The sequence below is a fragment of the Mustela lutreola genome, chromosome 14 (genome assembly GCF_030435805.1).
Source record: "Mustela lutreola isolate mMusLut2 chromosome 14, mMusLut2.pri, whole genome shotgun sequence".
In the NCBI taxonomy this organism is placed as follows: domain Eukaryota; kingdom Metazoa; phylum Chordata; class Mammalia; order Carnivora; family Mustelidae; genus Mustela; species Mustela lutreola.
Window position 1 is genome coordinate 11766571 of NC_081303.1, and position 17628 is coordinate 11784198.

Here is a 17628-nt window from a genome sequence, read left to right on the forward strand (position 1 = left end):
CCATATTGTATAGTGTTTATATGCTATTAAATATTTGTTACATTTTTTTTTTCCACACTATGTACAGAGAGAATTCTACTCTTACATCATTTTGCATTTATACGTCTGTGTACATTTGGTAAGGGCACATACTTTTTCTTAGCATATGGAAGAGCAGGAATAAACCTACTGAAGAAACAACCTGAATTCAAAGTACTTCTATACTTACTACTGGTTAAGATGTTTGGCATATGGAAGGCATACATATATTAGAATTAATAAATTATAAATAAATCCACTATTTAAATATCATTCAAATCTTAAACAAGGAAGACCTATCTTCCACAGTGCTCCAAGGCTACAGTTTCAAATTAAAAAAGACAAAACAAAAAATGCCATACTAATGAACATAATACTCTAATATAAACTTTCAGTGTCCTCGAAAAACACAACCGAGGATAACAAGACTCGGATGATACTTTTTAGAGAAAAGAATGTTAGAACCCTTGATGTCATCCCTACTTTCACTCTGCAATTTTCTAACCAAGAATAAGAAAGTTCTATTTTAAGTGTTATGTTCTTTTGATAATATACTATCTTGAACCTCTTTCGATCTTAAACTTCTAATGAAAACGAACACACTGTCATAGAAGTAAACAAATTATAAATGTACAGCTCAGTGAACAGTCACGAAGTGAACACACCTGTGTTCCCAGCAGGAGCGCAGCTCAGAAAGCAGAAGCTCACAGACCTTAACCAGTACCTACCCTTCCAGGGAGAACAACTGCTTTAACCACTCTGGACACGCCAAGGTCATAAAGACAAAGAACACTCCCTTCGGCTTCTTCCAATCCAATTAACAATCCAACTCTCTTCTGCCAAGAGAATTCCTTCAGAGCCAGGATCACAGGCGGCTGTTGACTCACTGCACTGAATCTGTAGGCAGACAGCCGCTCTCCTGTGAGCGAGTGCACTACCTCCAGATGCTGACCACACGCCAGGCAAGCAAGTCCTCTCCTCCCTAGAAGGAAGGGGAAAAAAATGTTGCTTATTTTAATACCGTATGTACACCACCTAACTAAACAGCAGTTAGATCTTCTACATATATAATACACAGCTCATCACAGATATAACTTTATCATCTCCAAAGTGAAATCTATTTATAGAACAGAGTGGTCCCAATTAGTGAAATATATTGAATATCTATTACCTCAATAATAAAGCAGCCATTCAGTAAAGGTACCATGCCATGTGGTGCCTTTATACATGCTATAAACAGATTATCTCATTTATTCCTTGTCACACCTCATCAGAGATAAGTTTAGTTAAACTTTCTTTTTTTTTTTTTTTAAAGATTTTATTTATTTATTTGACAGACAGAGATCACAAATAGGCAAAGAGGCAGGCAGAGAGAGAGGAAGGGAAGCAGACTCGCTGCCAAGCAGAGAGCCCGATGCGGGGCTCGAACCCAGGACCCTGGGATCATGACCTGAGCCAAAGGCAGAGGCTTTAACCTACTGAGCCACCCAGGCACCCCTATTTAAAATTTCATACAGTTAAACAACTTGCTCAAATATGTATGGCTACAGGGTGGCTTAGTTTGTTAAGCATCTGCCTTCAGCTCAGGTCATATCTCAGGGTTCTGGGATTGAACCCTGTGTCAGGCTCTCTGCTCAGCAGGAAGCCTGCTTCTCCCTCTGCCTGCTGCCCACCCTGCTCCTGCTCTCTCTCCAATAAATAAGTAAAATCTTAAAAAAAAAAAAAAAAAAAAAAAAGCATGGGTACAGATACCAGAGCTAGAGTGCATCATGAGTCTAATGCCAAAATTCACACTTCCACTGCATCATACCACAAGGATTAAATCAGGTGCTCTGGCGCTCATGAAGTGGAACACATGATTCTATCCCCGAAGAGTTCAAACTTTGAGAAGACATAACTAGTGTAACAATAGGAAATACCAGAAGCCCTTCTTGACTCCTTACTAGTCATGTCTGGATTTTATTATGTACAAAATATAAAGTAACTGGGAGGTTTTTAAGCAATCTGATTTATGTTTTTAAATGTTACTCTAGCTGCTAAGCAGAAAATGGATAATAAGGGGGAGCACAGGGTCCACACCGGAGGAGAATACCCTCTGCCTGGTCAGTGACCGTGAATAAATACAAGTGGATTGACTTTATTTATGTGGAGATTCAGCTCAGTGACAGGACTAAAAGGACTGGCTTATTGATGAATAACATATGGGGAAGGTAAGTAAAACAGGAATTAAGAACAGACTCGAATTTTCCCTTGACCAACTACATGACTGGTGGTAACTTTTCAATTTGTGATGTATACCATGCATCTAAGTACACAGCTGGATATACTACATTGTAAGGGCAGCTACCTAGTTTAAGGAAATAGCATGGCACAATGAAGGCCCTGAATACATGGGATTCAAAAATCACTTTCACCACTTCCTGCCTGTATAACTGGGATATTTGATTCTTAGCCACACAGAACAGTAAGGGTCTAATACCTCAATGAAAAGTTGTTACAGTGCCTGGCATACAGTAAGCACTGTTACTACTTTTAATAATCAAGGGGGTAGCACTCTAACTAGCTAAATGACTGATAAGTTTTGTTGTCTACCTGCTAGGATGGATAGTTGTGAAATTCATTTTCAGAAAAGTCTCCTGGAAGACCTTTCACTAGACTGAAATCCACAATTTAATGGCTACTCTGGTATGGTTTTCTGCTGCATTATATAATCAAACTACACATTAGAATCTTGTTCAGATTAGTGGAATTAAGAAACAAGACTTTCTGGGATGCCTGGGTGGCTTAATCGATAAAGCATCTGCCTTTGGCTCAGGTCATGATCCCAGAATCCTGGGACTGAGTCCTGCATCGGGTTCCCTGCTCAGCAGGGAGCCTAGTTCTTCCTCTGCCTGCTACTCACCCCCCTTGAGCTCTCTCTCTCCTTGCTTCCCTCTTTGACAAATAAATAAATAAAATCTTAAAAAAAAAAAAAAAAACCCACAAGACTTTCTGAGTATTTTGTATTATCTACGGCCCTACAATCAGATTTTTATAATGACTATTTAGATTCTAATCCAAATTCATCACCAATAAAACTTACTGATGGATCATAAAGAAATATCAGGGGCGCCAAGGAGGATCAGCTGGTTGAGCATTCAACTATTAATTTAGGCTCAGTCATGATGGAAGCCCTGCATCAGGCTCTGCACTGGGTACGGAGCCTGCTTGAGAGTCTCTCTCTTTCCCTTCCCGCTCCCCGGCTGGTGCACATAAGCGAGTGCGCTCTCTCCACCCCCCTCAGAAAAAAAACAAAAAAACAAACAAAAAAACCCCAGCTGTGTATTTCTATTTTCTAAATATAAATATCCAACACTGAAAGATACAATATACAGCATTTTTCATAAGGAAAAATGAAAAATAACCATCCCAAGATTCAGTGAAAATATGTTTGAGAGTATACAGGTGTTATTACATAACTAACTGTAGATGTTCTACACTTATATAAGACCACCATAACCAAGTATTGTTTTTTCTTCCACAGTAAAAAAAATTATAATACATGCTCATTAGCTTACAAATCAATCAAATCTAAGTTTTCAGCAATATTACCATACCTGCAGCAATCTTTCCCTGAAGCACAGATTCCACTGATACTTCATCTTCGAGGGCCTGAAGACTCACTTCTGGCAAGGGCAGAAGACCACTAGTCACTTTTGCTGTTAAGCCTCGCATACTTTCACTGTAAGTATTTTTAAAAGATAATATTATTACGATATATTTGTACTATAATATACTTGATTATCTCTAGCCAGAAGGAAAAAAAGAAAAAGCCACCACATAAAAGTAAATAAGCTAAAACTAAAATCTGATCATAAAACCCACTTTACGTGCTTCTGGGTCTGAGGTGGTTCCCACCTAAAAATGTATTTCCCAACAGCTTTAGGAGAGTATAGATTTATTAAGCCAGATGTCCTAAGGACATACATGATTCCCTAGATTGTTTGAAAACTGGTTCAATGCCATTAATCTTATTACCTGCCCTACTCTCAAAGAACTCTTCACACACAAACAGGAAGAACTAATGCATTTTAGAAAAATTACTGCTATGGTCAAAGGGGAGAAAGTCCATAAAAAAATGTCCAAACACAGTTATCTCGAGAATCGAGTCTGGGATGTGTCTTTAATTCCATAGAAGAAAAAAAAAAATCAAAATGTATCTTTTGCTTCCACTATAGAGATTAGATTCCTGGATGATCCTTATATTGTAAATAACCAAAAATGATGGTTAAAATACTTTTTTGAATGAATTGATAGAGCCAAACATGAAGAAACAGCGGGGGGCACCTGGGTGGCTCAGTGGGTTAAGCCTCTGCCTTCAGCTCAGGTCATGGTCTCAGGGTCCTGGGATCAAGCCCTACATTGGGCTCTCTGCTCTGTGGAGAGCCTGCTTCCCCCTCTCTCTCTGCCTGCCGTTCTGCCTACTTATGATCTCTCTCTGTCAAATGAATAAATAAAATCTTTAAAAAAAGAGAGAGAGAGACAGCAGGATTTTGGAAACCTCTAAGCTGGCTTGGGCCTTGAGGGTTGGTTACCAAAACCAATGCTGGTGGTCTCTGACTTTGAGACTCTCGAGATGCATAGAGGCAGAAGAAAAAGCTATGGACTAAACAGAGCCAAGGCACACAAAGAAGAGCCTCCTCCCTGTGCCATTCAACTCCATAAGGCTATACCATTAGCCTTATCAGTGAGAAATCAGTGAGAGAAGCACCCACTGTGCAGGACAGGGAGCAATAATGCTGCTCCTCTTGGCCATGGCTAGAAGTATCTGCTCAGAAAAAGAATATTTCCCTTCACACAAAGTGGAGGCCAGAATTCAAGCTATGATATTTGACAATACTCAGACAGCAATGTTTTATAAATTATTCTCAGGTTGGTAATGCTCTACATAACCCACAGACACCACCAAATATTCTCCAGAATCTCAGAGTTCTCAAAGATGAAATTCCAAAGAAAATGACTCAGTCAAAATAACAAACTAGAACAAGGAACTCCAGCCAGCAGAATCAATCTATCAAAGATTTTAGATATTGAAAAAAAATCAGAGAACAGAAAATATGTTTAATATGGTAAAGAACTCAAAGATCTAGCTTGCTAGTGAGGAAGAAACTTTAAAAATTATCATGAAAAAGGTCAAGTAGATTTGAAAAAAGTAACATAACTCCTGGAATGAAAAATTATAAAATTTAAAACTCAATTGGTGGGGGGTGCCTGAGTAGCTCAGTCCTTAAGACTATGCCTTTGGCTCAGGTCATAATCCCAGGGTCCTGGGATGGAGCCCGACATTGGACTCCCTGCTCAGCGGGAAGCGTTTCTCCCTCTCCCACTCCCCCTGCTTGTATTCCCCCTTTCGCTCACGCTCTCTCTCTGCCAAATAAATAAATAAATAAATAAATCTTTGAAGGAAAAAAAAAAAAACTCAATGGGGGAGAAAACCTCAAAGGAGTAATGAGAATTGCAGCAATATGCAACAATATGGACAAATGTCAGAGTGTGATAATAATGAAAGGAGCAGGGCACCTGGGTGGCTCAGTGGGTTAGGCCGCTGCCTTTGGCTCAGTTCATGATCTCAGGGTCCTGGGATCGAGTCCCGCATCGGGCTCTCTGCTCAGCAAGGAGCCTGCTTCCCTCTATCTCTCTCTCTGCCTGCCTCTCTGTCTACTTGTGATCTCTCTCTGTCAAATAAATAAATAAAATCTTTTAAAAAAATAATAGTAATAAAAGGAGCAAAAAATATCCGCAGAAATGATTATATTCACATAACATTTAAAAGGCTATAAAACTAAGAAAATAATATTTAAAAACACAAACATATGTAACAAAACTATGAATAAGCAAGGAAACAATAAACACAAAAACCGTAAGAGTAGTTACTTGGACTATAATAGTAGTTACTTTGAGAAGAGGGAAAGGGGCTGGAATGGAAAGGAATACAGAAGAACTCCAATGTCCTTTTTCTAAAACTTTTATGGTGAGTAGACAGGTAATCACTGCATCATGATTCTTTTTAACTTACAAATATTCTTTTGTCTCCATTCAACAAACAGTACTCTTGTACCTACTTAAACAAAAGCAAACTCAAAAAACAAATAAGACAGCAAACTAGGATGAGAAAGAGAATCCCCAAACTCTTCGAGAATGTAGGACAGAGAGACAAAGAAATAAGTAGTTGAAAGTTACAGGCAAGAGGGGCACCTGGCTGGCTCAGTCAGTGGAGGATCTGACTCGTGATCTCAGCGTTGAGTTCAAGCCCCACACTGGTGTAAGTCTACTCAAAAATAAAATCTTTAAAAAAAAGTTACAGGCAAGAGAGGAAGAAGATCTAACATGTTTATTCAGAATCCCTCAAAATATAACACTAAATAATAAGGAAAAAGCAATATTCTAAGGACACCTGGGTGGCTCAGTTGGTTAACTATCTGCCTTGAGCTCAGGTGATGATCCCAGTATCAAGTCCCACATTGGGCTCCTTGCTCAGCGGGAGCTTGCTTCTCCCTCTGCCTGTCACTCCCCAAGCCTGTGCCCATGTGCTCTCTCTCCCTCTGACAAATAAATAAAATCTATTAAGAGGACAAAAAAAAAAAAAAAAAAAGCCTGGGGCACCTGGGTGGCTCAGTGGGTTGAGCCTCTCTGCCTTTGGCTCCAGTCATGACCTCAGGGTCCTGGGATCAAGACCTGCACATCTCTGCTCAGGAGGGTGCCTGCTTTCCCCTCTCTCTCTGCCTGCCTCTCTGCCTACTTGTGATCTCTGTCAAACAAATAAATAAAATCTTTTAAAAAAAGAAGAAGAAGAAGAATCAATGTTCTAAAAGGTATTTCCCAAATCTGTAGAGACCACACCAATTCTCTGGAATTGGGAAGAACAGTGAATCCTAGGTAGAATAAAAAGAAATGACTTCTCAACAACAGTGGAAGCCAAAAGTCTGGAATATCTTGAAAATTCTAAGCAAACACTGCTGTCAACATATAATTATGTATCCCTGGAATTATCCTTAAATATGAAACACGCTTTTAGAAAAAAACAAAAACAGTCTACCACAAATAAACTCTCCCTTAAAGGGAGTCCTAAAGAATTATAGCTAGAAGGCTTCAGGGAGAATAGCGATCAGAAAGTCTGAGACACAAAAAGAGCTCTAGATACCAGCAGTGGGGTCCCCTGAACCTCATATGATCCATGTAATAAGCATGGAAATAAACTACCAGAAGCCAAGGGATGAATCATTGGAAAAAGAGAGGAGAAACAATCCCCAAAGCTTACACAAGGCCAGGAATACCTCCAAAGTGGAAAAACCTCCTAATACATGAGGCACTGAGTAGAGTACTCAGAAAGGTACTGACTGCTTCAGTGGTGTGGGAAAAAAAAATTACCTTCCCCTTTTTAAAAAGATTTTATTTATTTGAGACAGACAGAAAGCGAGAGAGAGCACAAAAAAGAGGTAGACCTAGAAATAACACAGAAGTTAGAATTACTGGATGAGGACATTAAATCAGTTATCCTAGCCATAATACCTCTGTCCAAGAAGACAGAAGATATATCAGAAGATATAAAAAAGACCAAATCAAACTTCGAGAGATGAGAAATACTGAATGGGATTCAGACACTTAAAGTATTACTGAACCTAAACATCCACAGAAGAAACTATCTAATATGAAGCACATGGAAGAGAAAGAAAAAAAAAAAAAAGGCTGAGGCAGGAAAAGAACAGAACATCAATGACCTATGGGACAATATCAAGTGCCCTAATATATAACAGCAATCTCAAAAAAAGAAAAAAAAAAAGGACAAATATTTAAAAACTTATGGCCAAAAGTTTCCCAATTTGATGAAAACTATAAACCCACAAATCCAAAAAGGCCAACAACTCAACCACAAGGCACATGAAGAAATGGCACCAAAATACATCATACTTGGGCTCACTTCAGCAATACATATACTAAAACTGAAACAAAATATATCATATGCAAGGGAAAAAGAAAATCTTAAAAAGTATTACACTGCAAAGATGAACAAGAATGACAAGAGACTTCTGGTGTAAAACTATGCAAGCCAGAAGATGGTGAAAAAATATATTTTAAGTTATGAAAGAAAAAAAAAATTCAACCTAGAATTCTATCCCCTGTGAAAATATCACTTAAAAATGAAGGCAAAATACTTTTCAACACACAAGAGTGAAAAAGACAGTCACCAGCAGATAGGAAGTACAAAGAATGTCGAATAAGTTCCTTCAGAAAGAAGAGTATTTTGAACTGAATGAAAATGAAAACATGACCTACCCAAATTTGTGTAATACAGCTTAAAGCAGTGTTTAGAGGGAAATTCACAGCACTAAACAACTAGAAGATCTCCTATCAGTAACCTAAGCTTCCACCTTAAACTAGAAAAGGAACAAATTAAACCATCAACAGAAGAAAGGAATAAGAGAACTGAATTTAATGAAACAAAACAGAAAAATCATAGTTGAAAATAATCCATGAAACAAAAAGCTGGTTCTGTACGATTAAGAAAAAAACAAAAACAAAAAAACAACAAAACAGAGAAACAGATCAATGAAATCAAGAGACCAGAGACTGAACTATTCCACTTATGACAAAAATAACATTTCAAATCACTGTGAAAATGATACCAGATGGAAAAATCACAAAATTTTAATAATGTCCTGAGATAATTTAGCCATCCCTGCTGGGAAGAAAAAAAACTCCTCCTCCTCAGTATGATACAGAAATGGGAAATTATAGATGAATAAAAGATCAGAAGGCATTCCCACCCTAAAATGAGTGGTGAGGGGAAGGAAGCTACAATCTATGAAGCAACTTCCATGTACTGGACATTAATTAGACTTCAAATCTTCAGGTAAAACTGACACCATGTCTGCCCTATAGTTTCGGGCACCCTGCCTTATCTTTGTATCCCCAGCACTATTATTCTGAGTAGCACAGCATAAAACACTTTTTTGAGGGGGGAAAAACTGCTTCAATGGCTAACACCAAAAGATAATGATCTTGAGGTGAAAACTGACATATGGAAATAAAAACTTTCAGGGTAGGGGGTACTCAATGGTCTAGAAAGAGAAAACTCAAGGGAAAAGAATGATCTCAGAGAGTACACAGAGCCATTTGACTTAATCACTAAATTCCAAAATATAATAATTTGCAGCCTAATTTGCAGGAAAACCTTAAAGGTAAAGTTTATAAATCCACAATTAATCTAAAACAAAAGGAAGTAAGGGTGCCTGGCAGACACAGTCAGTAGAATATGTGACTCCTGACCTTGGGGTTGTAAGTTCTAACCCCATGTCTGGGGCAGAACCTCCTAAAATAAAGTAAAAGGAAGTAGAAAGTTTTGTGAAACATTTGCTATCTTGAATGTATCAGTGGGTAGATTTTTATTACTATTCTGTTACCTTAAATCAAAATAAATTCAACAAAATAAAGTCAAATTTGCATTAACCCATCAGAAACAGAACCTAGTGCTGTAGGGACTGTTTTCAAGTATTAAGAGGTTCCAAGTACACTGTATCTATGTATTTTTTAATTTCTTCTTTAATTTCCTGGGTGACCCATTTATTCTTTAGTAAGATGTTTTTTAACCTCCATGTATTTGTGGTCTCTCCAGCTTTTTTCTTGTGGATTTCTTCAAGTTTCTTACTGCTGTGATTGGAGAGGTGCCTGGCTGGTTCAGTTGGTGTGTCTCTTGATCTCAGGGTCGTGAGTTTACACCCCATGTTGGGCGCAGAGCCTACTTTAAAAAAAAAAAAAGACAAAAAAAAAAAAAGACAAACAGCGTTGTGATGGACAATACCCATGGTATGATCCCAATCAGCTTTTTTAAAATTAGAAATGGGGGGGGGGGGGGGCGGAGCACACTCAGGGTGAAGGGGCAGCGGCAGGGGAAAGGGAGAGAGAATTTTAAGTAGGCTCCATGCCCAGCGCAGGGCTTGATCTCAAGACCCTGAGATCAAGACTTGAGCTGAGATCAAAAGTTGGATGCTTAACCAACTGAGCCAGCCAGGCACCCCGATCTCAATCTTTTTGCACTTGATGAGGCATGATTTGTGACCTAGCATGTGATCTATTCTGGAGAATGTCCCATGTACACTCAAAAAGAATGTGTATTCTGCTGCTTTAAGATGAAATGTTCTGAATATATCTGTTAAGTTCATCTGGTCCAATGTGTCATTCAGAGCCATTGTTTCCTTATTGATTTTCTGCTTTGAAGATCTGTCCATTGCTGTAGGTGGGGTGTTAAAATCCACCACTTAAATTATGGTTCCTCTGTGTTTGTTGTGAACTATTTTAAATATCTGGGTGCTCCCAAGTTGGCAGCATAAATACTGACAAGTGTTAAGATCTTCTTGTTGAATAGATCCCTTTATTATGATATAGTGAGTGCCCCTCTTCAGCTATTACAACAACTGGTTTATAATCTAGTTTGTCTGATCTAAGGATGGCTACTTGGCTTTCTTTTGATGTCCATTAACAATGAGAAATGTTCTCCATCCCCTTGCTTTCAATCTCCAGGTGTCTTTGGGTCTCAGATGAGTCTCTTGCAAGCAGCATACAAATGGGTCTTGTTTTTTAAATCCATCCTGACACTCTATGGCCTTTGACTGGAGAATGTAGTCCATTTACACTGAGTAATTATTGAAAGATATGAATTTAGTGTTCTTGTATTACTTGTTAAGTCGTCATTTCCAGAGAATTTCTGCTCTAGTCTTTATTGTTTTTGGTCTTTCTTTTTCCACTCAAAGACCCCTTTAATATTTCTTGCAGGGCTGGTCCAGTGGTTATGAGCTCCTTTAGTTTTTGTTTGGGAAACTCTTTATCTCTTTTACTCTGAATGGCAGCCTTGCTTGATAAAATATTCCGGACTAGCTATTTTTCCCATTCAGCAGGTTGAACATACCAGGCCACCTTCTTCTGGCCTGCCAAGCTTCTGCGGTGACATCTGCTGCTAACCTGATGTGACTTTCCTTATAAGTTAGGGACTTCTTTTCTCTTGCTGCTTTGAGGCTGTTTTCTTTGTCTCTGTATTTTGCAAGTTTAGTGTGTCTTGGTGTTGGCCTGCTTGTATTGATTTTGTTTGGAGTTCTCTGTGCCTCTGGATTTGGATGTCTGTTTCTTTCCCCAGATTAGGACACTTTTTGGCTATAATTTCCTCAAATAAGCATTCTGCCTCCTTTGCCCTCTCTTTTTTTTTCTTCTGAGACTCCTATGAAATTCTTCTTCATCTGGGACTCCTATGAAATGAGCATTATTACATTTTATGGAGTCACTGAGTCCCCAAGTCTCCATTCATGATCCAAGAGTTTTCTTTCCATCTTCTTTTCAGTCTCATTATTTTCCACAATTTTACCTTCTATGTCACGTATTCGTTCCTCTGCTGCTTCTATCCTTGTGCTCACTACACCCAGTCAGTTTCAAATCTCAGTTATAGCATATTTTTATTTTGGCTTGACTAGGTTTTAAGTGTTTTATCTCTGTGTTAAGGTACTCCCTGGTGTCTTCTATGCTTTTCTCAAGCACAGGTAGTATCCTTATGATTGATTGTTGTCTTAAATTCTGGCTCCGGCATATTACTTCTCTGTTTCAATGAGATTCCTGGCCATGACTTTTTCTTGTTCTTTCTTTTGGGATGAATTCCTCAATCTTGACATTTTGTCCAAGTCTCTGTCTTCAGTATGTTAGGAAGTCCTGTTATGTTTCCTGTTCTTGAGAATACTGTAATGGCTTTATTATGAAGAGGCCATATATCATCCAGGGCCTGGTGCTTCAGGCAGTGTCCTGTCGTGTGCTGCGTGCCACCGCGCTGCTGTGTTTGGGCTGCTCTTTCCCTCAGGTCAGTCCTCTGCAGAGTTTCTCCGTGCCTGCAGTGGGCAGTGTTTGGCCCTTGGCCAGAGTGTGGCGAGTTTTAACTAGATGTGCTCTGGTCTGCTTGTTAGAAGAGACCTGATGCGGTTTCCACTGGAGCTGAAGTTCTGCAGCACTCTATGGTCAGTGTATGCGTTGGGGGTGGGTTGTGCTGGTCTTCAAGGGGGAGAGGCCCACTACCTGGTTCTCAGGCACACTTGTGGTCCAATTTCTCTGTAAAAGTACTTGTCCTAAATTGATCCATGATTTTCTCTCTGCTAGGCCCAGTCACAGTTCCATAACACGGACTTCTGTACAGGTACATCGAAGGTCAGTCACACATCTCCAAAGCACTGTTGCTTGTGCTCTAGCTGACGCCTTCCACCTCAGGCCAGTAACAAGATGCTCTGCAGCCACTTCAACACCATATAGCAAACCCAACTACACAGTATTTTCGCAAAAGATTAAGATTATAATGATGTTAAGTTAGTGCTATCCTTAGAAACTTAGAGATTAAATTTAAAGGCTCTAGAACTTTGAATCCTTGAAGCTGTTAACTTCCTTAGTGATCTGTTTAATCTGTCACATTCAATGGATAATCAGTTTATCAATTCTGAGTCTATTTCTTAATTCACTCAACCAATACTAAATGCTTATCATCTGGTAAAATGCTCCACACACAAAAATGAAAGGCTGAAACCACAGCTTCCTTCTAAGTGCTCCTCTATCTTCAAATCCCCATTTCCCTTCTCCATTCAGTTGTTTCTTAGGATTACAATAACAATTATAATTCACTTCTTGGTCCTGCAAGTTAGACTTAGCTTCTATATAACTAAAGGAATTTACCCCTTTAGAACCTCTGGATTTCGAGCTGTGTTCTCAAACTGATGCTATTTCAAGAGGAAAAAGAATTTCTCAAAGCTCTTAGTGTCTGAGAAACAGCAAGTTGAACAATAACTGCAGGTTCCATCCAGAGTATTAGAAAAGGCACAAACTTTGAATTAAAATGGCTTTAAGTCCTGGTTCTACTGCTTACTAATACATGTAATGTTGGACTTCTCTACTCTGTCTTCATGTCACACCCAAGCTTCTAGATAATGTGAATACCTATCTTTCTAACTCTTAGTTTATCATGGGGCCTGGCACAAGAGTTTTTAAAAAGTGCTCAGTGAATGAAACAAAGTTAGCCTCTGAATCCACAGAGCAAAAATTGGCTTCAAGACCTTTCAAATCACAATTTACAGTATGAATTTTAACATTTTAAGCACAATGAAGAGAACTGAAAAATTATACTATTAGAAAGAACATCTCATATAGACATGTATGTTCACAAATATACGCTAAGCAGCTCTGCTCAGTTTTGTACAAAATTAAGTAGAGTCCCAGCCTTTACGACATGTCAACATCAGCAACCTCTGAAAGTTTCAATTCCTTCTGAAGGTCTAGGCAGGCAGAGCAGGACATTGGGGGAAAAAAAAAATGCTGGCTGCCAGTGAAATAAAAATGTTCATCTTCTTGATACCACAAAAGGATTATATCATTTTTCTCAAAACCCTTCAATGACTCCCTACAGCATATAAAAACCAATATCCTCAGCCACAGGCAATGAATGGCAGCTCCAGACTATCTCTACAGGGCTGTCTCCCAAATTCCCCAGAAGTTTGCTACTGCCTAGCACTTTCATTCTTTTACGCTATTCCCCCCTTTCATCTCTATGTGCCAAAACCCCATCCATCAAAGACTAAACTCCCAGTGTGGTCTGCATAGACCCATCCTTTCCCACATAATCTCATCTCTGAGCTCACTCCTTTCCCCTTAGGTTAGCAATCATAACTATTATTTTTGAAACCTGATATCTGTGTTTGTCTGTCCTCCCACCCCCCATAGTATGAATTCCTAAAAAGCAAAAATCATGTCTTGTTCCTGTGAATTCCAGAGTCACAATGCCTTGCAACTAACAGATCCAAAACATGGTATTTTAGGACAGCAAAGATACTCACCACAGGGAATAGAAATAGAAATAGACAGGTTAAGCAATAAAATCGACTTTTAAAAACTCAATGTTCTTAAAAGCCAACAAGAAAACAAACAACCCAATTAAAAAATGGCCAAAGACCTTATCAAACACTCTCTAAGAGGATACACAGATAGCAAGGAAGCACATGAGAAGCTCCATTTCATATGTCATCAGAGAAATGCATTTCAAAGCAATGAGACACCACTGCACACCTTTTAGAACGGCCCAAATCCGGAACACTGACACCACCAAATGCTGGTGAGGATGTGGAGCAACAGGAACTCTCCTTCACTGCTGGTGGGAATCCAAAATGGTACGGCCACTCTGGAAGATAGTTTGGCAGTTTCTTTCAGAACTAAACATATTCTTACCATAGGATCCAGCAATCACACTCCTTGGTATTTACCCAAAGGAGCTGAAAACATGTCCACACAAAAAACTGCACACAGATGTTATCACAGCTTTTCCTTGTAACTACTAAGATCTGTAGAAAACTAGTACGTCCTTTTGTAGGTGAATGGCTAAATAAATGGTAGAATGTCTAGGCAACGTAATATTCACTCCGTTCTGAAAAGAAGTGAGCGAGGGCCCCCTGGCTAGTTCAAACAGGAGAGCCTGTGACTCTTGATCTCAGGTTCCAGATACTGGGCAGAGATTACTTAAATAAACAGACAAAAACTTTAAAGAAGAAATGAACTATCAAGCCATGAAAGGACATAGAGGAATAAGAATTATTACTAAGTGAAAAAAGTCAATTTGAAAAGGTTACATACTGCATGATTCCAATGATAGGACAATTCAGGAAAAAGCAAAACTATGGAGAAAGTAAAAAGACTTTCTTGGTTGCCAAGGTTTAGCAGTAAGTGAGGGATGACTAGAGAGAGTACAGAGGATTTCTAGGGCTGTGAAAGTACTTTGATAACACTGTAACAGTAGATACTTCTCATTCTGTCCAAACCCACAGAACATACACCACCAAGACTGAACCCTAATGTAAACTGTGAACTTTGGTGATAATGATGTGTCCATGTAGGTTCAATAATTGTAACAAATGTTCTATTCTAGTGGGGAATGTTGATAATGGGGGGAAGCTATGCCTGAGTGGAAGCAGGCAGTGTGAACTACAGTCTCTGTACCTACCACTCAACTCCGCTGTGAGCCTAAAACAGCTCTAAAAAAATAAACTTATTAAAAAGAAAAATCTCTTATTGGCCACAGAGTTTGGGGTCCAACTTATTTTTAAATATATATGGTCTCAGTACTAAGAAGCAAAATAAAATTCACAAAACTACTAGGAAAGATTTTATAACACATAATACTACAAATCAGGGGTGCCTGGGTGGCTCCGCCTCCGGCTCAGGTCACGATCCCAGGGTCCTGGGATGGAGCTCCACATCGGCCTCTCTGCTCGGCAGGGAGCCTGCTTCTCCCTCTCTCTCTGCCTGCCTCTCTGCCTAGTTGTGATCTGTCAGTCAATTAAATAAATAAAATCTTAAAAAAAAAAAAAAAAAAGAATACCACAAATCAGTTCTGCGGGATACGCACACAGCCTCAAAAGCAGCTGAATCCCACTACAGCAAAAAAACTCTCATTTAGTTGTTCACTAATTATATTGTAACAACACAGAACAAACATTTCCACAGAACATTCTCTATGCATTTTTACTTTCTTTGTGACTCCTAAAAAGACTAAGAATTATGATGTACGTGTAAGCTGTCAGTGGACTCAAAAGCTTCTAAACTTCTACTAATAAACTATTAAGTTAAACTTCTTTAGTAGCGGCTCTTTCAAACTTACTTCCAACATTTATTAATCTCCAAGTACTTTTAAAACATTGTGCTGGGCAGGGAACTCTAGGGCACTAAGATGACCCACTTCCTGACCTCAAGAGTTTACCTTCCAGAAGGAGATACATATAATCAACCCTTAGAATATCAGACAAAAATAAATGCTGCAACAGTGGTATAAATGATGTGGAATAAAGGGAAATGGAAGAGTGACTAGAAAACATGGCATTTAAAGTGAGGAGGATTTGAAATTTCAGAACTTGAATAAAGCAGGGATGGAGCTCCAGGCTGAAGGCCATGAGCAAAGAAACACCTACATACATCTTCAAGAAAAATGGGCCCGGATATGGGGAGGATTCTGGAATAGGCAAAGCATAAATATGTGAGTAGTTGAGTCTGGAAAGCAGAAGAGACTTATCGTGGAAACTGCTTGCCTAACCTAAGAGAGTTAGACCTCATTCTGAAGAAAAATTAGAAGGTGCTGTAAATTTTCATGGTCAGCAGGAGAAAAGGGAACAATGTTATGCTTCCTTTTAAATGAAGATGTGTCCATCCCCAAATTGCTACAGAAGGATCTTTTAAAAATCATTTTAAAATAATTCTGGCTGTTTTGCGACCTGGTGACGTTTTGCTAGGTTACTGAAAAACAGGATCAAAAATTACAGTAACGGAGAGAATGCACACTTCCCATAGCACTTAACACACCTGGAGCATCCCTCCAGCATTAACTCGAAACTGCGCTTGTCATTCCTGGTCTCCCACTCAGTCGGTCAAAGCTCACGAAAGGTTCTCAAAATCTACCGATTCTTTAGGATATTCTGAGAATAAACGGAAGTTGAAAGTTTCCATGAGGCCTATATTTTACCCTAAAGGGCCCAGGTTCTTCCAAATACTTTTCAAACGGTATTTGAAAAAAGATAACAGCGAGCACCGACCTCGTTGGCGCTGCGAATCAACTAACCTCCCCCACAGCCCGGCAGTCAAGTAGTAACAAAAGTGATCATCCTCAAGTTCGGGGGTCCAGGAAGACGACAGCCACCCCAAGACGTGCTGACCAAATCGCCGCACTCTCCACTGCCGCCCCGACCCCTCCCGCGGCCCGGACTCACCCGAGCCAGGCCCAGGAGCATGTGGAGCACACGGCGATGAAATACCGGCTCCACCGCCCGGTAAGCTCGCTCGGGGCCAGGCCGACCAAGGTCTCCACCACTCCGGAGCACGGCGCCCAGGGCATGCCGCGGGCCCGGCCCCCCGGCGCGGCGTGCGGGCCCGGCCGGCGCCGCGGAAGGCGCAGGGGGTGGTTCCCGCAACGCCTCTCCGCCGCCATGTGCCGCCGGCCGGTGGTTATGTAACCCGCTGCCTGGGGGGCCTCCCTCCCCCCGGCGCGCGGCCCCCGCCGCCAACCGCGTTCCCCCGCCGCCCGCCCAGCGAGCCCGGCCGCCCGCTCCCGCGCCGCGCGCCCCGGCCCCCGGCCCCACGCAGGGAGGCCCGCGGCCCTGCGGCCCAGGCCGCGCGGACCCGCCCTCGCGCGCCGGCCCGGCCCCTCCCGCCTTTTCCCTACCTGCGCAGGGCGGGCGGCAGACCGCCCCGGCCGCTGAGTGCAGGGGGCGCAAGGCCGCGCGCGAGCTCCTCCCGCGCGGGTCCGTCACAGCATCTCCCGGGAGACACGGCCGCCTCAGGCAGGGCGCGTACGCCGCCGCACCTCCAGCCCCCGCCCGCGACCTCGCCGGCCGCCGCAGACCCACAGCCCCTGAGGCGCCTCCGCCGGCTGCCGTCCGACGCGCAGATCCGCGACTCAGAGGCCGCCCGCGCCGCCCTTCCAAGTCCTCCTCCCTACGACTCTGCCTCCTACAGACTGATGGCGCCGGGCCTGCTCTAAGCATTACCGCGGGCGGACCGACCAAGTCTTATAAGCCTGGG

General features: G+C 41.0%; 1 protein-coding gene across 6 annotated transcripts in view; it reads right to left on the reverse strand.

Annotated features, from left to right (window-relative positions):
• AHCTF1 (AT-hook containing transcription factor 1) overlaps window positions 1-17628 on the reverse strand; it is an 82249-nt gene extending 64621 nt beyond the window's left edge. For 2 of the 6 annotated variants that reach the window (XM_059147006.1, XM_059147005.1), the window contains exons 1-4: window positions 17270-17603; window positions 14134-14245; window positions 3615-3739; window positions 747-1000 (exon numbers count right to left, since the gene is read on the reverse strand). In XM_059147006.1, the coding sequence (XP_059002989.1) occupies window positions 747-1000; window positions 3615-3739; window positions 14134-14245; window positions 17270-17591 (813 nt within the window). In that variant the 5' untranslated portion in view covers window positions 17592-17603. Of the gene's footprint in view, window positions 1-746; window positions 1001-3614; window positions 3740-14133; window positions 14246-16413; window positions 16515-17269 lie in introns of those variants that run through there. The other 4 variants (XM_059147008.1, XM_059147007.1, XM_059147009.1 and 1 more) reach the window with 4 other exon arrangements.